At 44.2% G+C, this 5324-nt stretch overlaps 1 protein-coding gene across 1 annotated transcript; it reads left to right on the top strand.

Annotated features, from left to right (window-relative positions):
• LOC8086033 (serine/arginine-rich SC35-like splicing factor SCL30) lies at positions 475-5108 on the top strand. Its single transcript, XM_002451276.2, has 8 exons — positions 475-593; positions 1028-1194; positions 1284-1361; positions 2799-2963; positions 3040-3080; positions 3415-3481; positions 3575-3751; positions 4655-5108. Exons 2-8 carry the CDS (start codon positions 1040-1042, stop codon positions 4782-4784), a joined length of 813 nt encoding a protein of 270 aa, XP_002451321.1. The 5' UTR covers positions 475-593; positions 1028-1039; the 3' UTR covers positions 4785-5108.

Raw genomic sequence — 5324 nt, 5'->3', positions numbered from 1 at the left:
ACCACTTTGTTATGGTCCGTGCTCGAGACTCGACGCCACCTTTGTCGTTGCTGTCCTGCGTCCCGCCTCCACCTTCCTCGGCCTTGCCTCCACCTTATTGTTTGATAGGGTTTGAGATGATTTAGGTACGAGGTCGGCTGTTTACAGGACGATAAGGGTGGATTCCATATCGATTTCTATGTACTGTTGAGTTCTTCATGAACAGGAGACGAACAAGGCCAAGAGAGGTCAGACGAAATAGAATCCAGACAAAAAAAGCTGAAAAGGTATAGATGATACTAATGACGCATTCCAATTACTAATTTCTCATATATTTGGTCAAGTTGATACTGTTTGACTTCTGTAGAAAAATGTGATAGCGGCCCATACGCGGAAAGAGTCATGGTTGTGGGGGCCTAATAATTTACTAAGGCCCAAGACGCCCAAGTAGAAAATGTCTTGGCGGCCCACATAAAATCCTATACACCGGCACCTGGCTGGTAGGGGTATATTTCTCCACACGAGCCTCCTCCTCATCTCTCCTCGCTTGCCCTAATTCCGCACCCCCCCCCGGCTGAGGCAGCAGCGGCGGCGCCGGCGGCGGCTCACCAGCGGTAAGCCCCCTTCCCTCTCTCTCTCTCTCTCTCTCTCTCTCTCTCCTCTCTTCCAGTGACGCTCGCGCTCTTCGTGGTGAGAACGAACTCACGCTTAGGAACAAGAACAGAATAAAATCGCAACTTGACATAGGGTAAGGGGCTCCCTGATTCGAATGTATCCGAGCACCGTTCTTCACCTTAGCTTCCATTAATCCGTCCTAGTTCTCGAGCGGTCGCCTGGATCTATCCGTTTAGCATGACGAGCGCGGGGATTGGTTCGATTCCCGGTCAACGGCGCGCGTCCTGTCTGTAAGGTGTAAGCTAATCCAAAGCCTAAAGTGCGCGCGTGCGCATCCATTCTTTGCTTACACGGCGATGCGCACATGCGCACCGTATTGGATTTGCTTCCCTCCCTCCCTCCCCTAAGCACGGCAACGGATTCCCATGTGCAGGTACAGGGAAGAATGGGGAGGTACAGCCCCGCGTACAGCCCCCCGAGGAGAGGATACGGCGGCAGGGGAAGGAGCCCGCCTCCGAGGAGAGGATACGGCGGTGGCGGTGGCCGTGGTGACCATGGCTCTGTCAGCCTCCTGGTCCGCAACATTCCATTGAGATGCAGGTATGCAAACTCTGACCTGGACAACCTTCCCCTTTGTTTCACCATGCATGCGGTAAAATTGCTCCTCACATTTACAACCAACTTTGCAGGCCTGAGGAACTCCGTGTCCCTTTCGAACGGTTTGGCCCTGTTCGGGATGTTTACCTGCCAAGAGACTATCACACTGGGTAAGTGTTAATGATGTGGCAACTAGGCTAATAAATTGTTGTGTCCATTGACATCCGTTTCTAGCCGTTACATTTGCATGCCATGATTGGATATATAAACATGTCCTTACCTGCCAAGAGACTATCACACGGGGTGAGTGTTAAGGTAGCAGATAGGCTAATAAATGGTTGCGTCCGTTGACATTCGTTTCTAGCTGTTACATTTGCATGCCATGATTGGATATATAAACATGTCCAACCATTGGTGGTTTTGGTTCAGACGTGCTTGGTACTTTAATTTCCGCTGCCTTTTAGGAGCAAAGCATTTGTCTGTGTTTAACTGAACACTTTGATTGGGTTGTAACGGTTTGCTGGTGTTTCCCTTTTGGTATTACCGTTTCTAGCCGTTACATTTGCATTCCATGTTTTTTTTGTACCTCAACAAGGGGAGGGACTCCCACCTGAATAAGGTGCAAGGCCAGGGATCAGACCCTGTATGGCTGGCTCAACCATAGGGAGCCCACGCCACTGCACTACAAGTGCATTTATGCATTCCATGTGTAGATATATATAAACATATCCAACCATTTTGGATTCTACAAGAATGCTTGGGGTCCTTATCTTCTGCTGCTTTTTTGGATCAAGCATTTTTGGAGATTATATTTTGACCATGCCATCGAAATTATGATTGCTAAATGTTTGCATGCTCCATTCCAAAAATGGACTGATTGTCACGGCTTAGCAAAGTTGCATAAAGAGAAATCAACCATATTCCCTTTCTCTTTCTTTTATGCACTTTATGCATAATATAAAACATCATAGGATAACTTAAGGTGAAACAATGGAGTAAGACCAGTGATACAACCATCTATTGAACTCCACTAATTAATTTCCTGTGTATAGGATATATTTACATTATATGATGATGCTTTCTTCTGGTACAAATTACTCTCTTGAAATTATTCTCAGGACTGTATTTGTGGTTGAAGTAAATACAAGCCCTGAACAGTCCTGATCGTTCATTTGTTTGGTGAGATAGAGTATTGTGCGAATGAAGTTCTTTTATCAAGACAAGATTTGATTTGTTAATTTCCTGAAGAGAAGAGGGTTTTACTGTGTCTTCCGTGGGAAGATATAATGAAGACAAGTTGGTCTCAAGCACTTTTCATGACTTTTCAAACTCGAAGAACTTGAAGCAAATCACTTTATGAAGATGTATACAAGAAATTTTGGATCTAAGGGCTCCTAACCACTTTTTGAGGCTTGCTACCATTTGATGAACATGTTTGTAAGTTGTTAGCTGTGCTCTATGGAGAACTATAAATGATTCACCATAATATGATATGAATCCCTTGTAGTAACTCGTGAGGCACATACTATTTATGATCGTAATGTGCCCTTGTTTACCAGAACCATACTTTGTGAATTTTACTTATGAAGGCTTTTGTGATCATTCAGGGAGCCAAGAGGGTTTGGATTCGTGGAGTTTGTTGATGCTTATGATGCTTCTGAGGCGCAATACCACATGAACCGTCAGATGTTTGCTGGGCGTGAAATAACTGTTGTACTTGCTGCTGATACAAGGAAGAGGCCTGAGGATATGCGTAGACGAACTGGTCCAAGGTATGCCAACAAACATTGGTTTTTTGGATGCGCTATCTGTGTTTCATTTGAAATGACTTAAGTTGTATCTCTGCAGAGGTTATTCTGGTCATGAAGGGCGTCGTCCTTATCGCCATGGTAATCTAAGTTATTTGCTTTGTTTTGTCCTATTATTTGAGATGCATGAATGAATGCGCATTGTGATTTCTTATAAAAAAACCCTGTTTCATGTCCACCTGTTTCTGTTTGATTATCTGGAAAAGGGGAGGGGGTGGGGGGTGTTAAAAAAACTGATGTTTTGTTTATTTAAGATTTGTGATTGCCGTTCATGCGATTCTTTTGTATCATTGTCCTTGGATCTTATTTGCCTGTTTGAAGGTTGCATCTGCTTGTAGCAAAATATGGTACTGAAAATTGATGGTTTTGCAAGTTGTTTGATCACTTACAAGTTGCTATCTTTCCTTGTGTGCAGGCCGGTCTCGTTCTCGTTCATACTCGCGTTCCCGCTCTCCACGCCCGCGTGGCCGTGGTAGATCACAGTATGTCTGCTGAGTCTTGAGTCTCTTTGAATAAGTAATGAACCAACCATGATGTGCCAATGCAGTAACCTTCATCAAAATGATGTTACCTAGGTCATACTCCCCTGCCCCGAAAAGGCGTGATGACTACTCTGCTTCCCCACCACGGTCAAAGGAAGAGAATCCGAGGTCATCAAAACAGCCTAAAGAAAATGACAGGGATAAGAAGAGGAGGTCCTATACTCCCGATGATAGAAATGATCGCCGTGGTGCGGAGAACGGTCATGACGAGTAAGTTCTGTTCCTTGACTGTTGGTGCATGTGTATGGGTTAATCTAGTTATGTTCTGAAGTAGCAATGTTGTGCGTCCTATTGAGTGGTTATTTTGTTGAGCAATATTTTACTCCATCTGTCACATGCAACATCATTAGGTTTGCTACACTGAACATTTGTTTGATCAAGACATGAGAAGTGGTAACTTATTTGTGGGGGATATCAGGGAATGAGGCCTTCATAAAGTGTGTACTTCCTCTATTCCAAATTGTAAGACAGTTTGGCTTTTCTAGATACATAGCTTTTACTATGCACTTACATATACGCGATGTCTAAAGACATAGTAAAAGCAAATGTATCTAGAAAAGCTAAAATGTCTTACAATTTGGAATGTGGGGAGTATATCTTTGAGTATTAGTGTCTTTATTTGTTTGAATAATTGTGTGAAGCTTACTTGATGCGAAATGCCTTTCCTGAGCAACTTTGAGCAATAGTGTCTTTATTTGTTTGATGAATAATTGTGTAAAGCAAGCTTGGTGCGAAATGCCTTTCCTGAGCAATATTATTGTGGAAATCCCTTGTACACACAACACATTTACATGTATATTGAGGCACATTCTTTGCATTGTCTTGAGTGTCAAACTGCATCATGGCAGGGAGGAGGCTCTTTTTGTTTCCCAGTTAGAATCCTGGGCCTATGATACCTAGAGTCGAAGCATAGTTTAGCCTCGAGTCACTTGTTGGCACATCTTGTATGGTTTGCCGTTTGATACAAGCAGCTTCATCTGGTGCATTCATTTTGGATGTTTTTTTGTATGGTATAAAATAGAATTCATTATATGTATACAGCAGGAGTAGCTGCTTCAGATGTGTGCTTCTGTTGAATAGCAGTAACATTCATTTGTTATTTGTTGATGACAGGAGGAAGAAGTCCCCAGCAGGCGAGGAGGACGAGAAGCCTCATCGCGGTCGCCGCAGGTCGCCCCGGCCAGCGTCCATGTCGCCTCCAGGGTCGCGGTCAAGGTCGGCGTCGCCAGCTATCAGCAGCTGATGAATGTGGCGATGGAACTGAAGGGTGTGGGCACAGATTGGTTGGCCCCTTGTGCTGATTGGGGCAGTTTATCTCTGCTGCTAGGCTCTGTTTTGTTTTTCCTAAGTGGATTGTTTGTATGTGTTGGCTAAGTCAGGTGTTGGTTGCTCGGAATGGATGGATGGGTGGTGTCGGTGGGTGGAGACGGTTTTGTATGGTGTCTTTGTATGTGTCTGAGATATTTTGAAGACTCTGGTTGTAAACCTGGTATGGTACTAGTGGTAATTGTTCTGGATGTGCTGTTTTAGGTTAATGAATGAATGATGACTGGAATTAGTTGTGCAATGTTATTAAGGCTATTGGCGTATAGCCAGTGATGTCAGGTCCGTTTGTTTCAGCACAGCATGAAAGAAACGCTGGAGGATCAACAGATGATGGATTGCGATTGGGTGATTGGTCTGGTCTGGTGAGTCAGCTACTACGGCCTTGTTTAGTTCACCCCGAAATTCAAAAAATTTTCAAGATTTCCTGTCACATCGAATCTTGCGGCACATGCATGAA

This window comes from Sorghum bicolor, chromosome 5 (assembly GCF_000003195.3).
Source record: "Sorghum bicolor cultivar BTx623 chromosome 5, Sorghum_bicolor_NCBIv3, whole genome shotgun sequence".
Taxonomy (NCBI): Eukaryota; Viridiplantae; Streptophyta; class Magnoliopsida; order Poales; family Poaceae; genus Sorghum; species Sorghum bicolor.
This window is presented reverse-complemented; position numbering and strand designations above follow the sequence as displayed.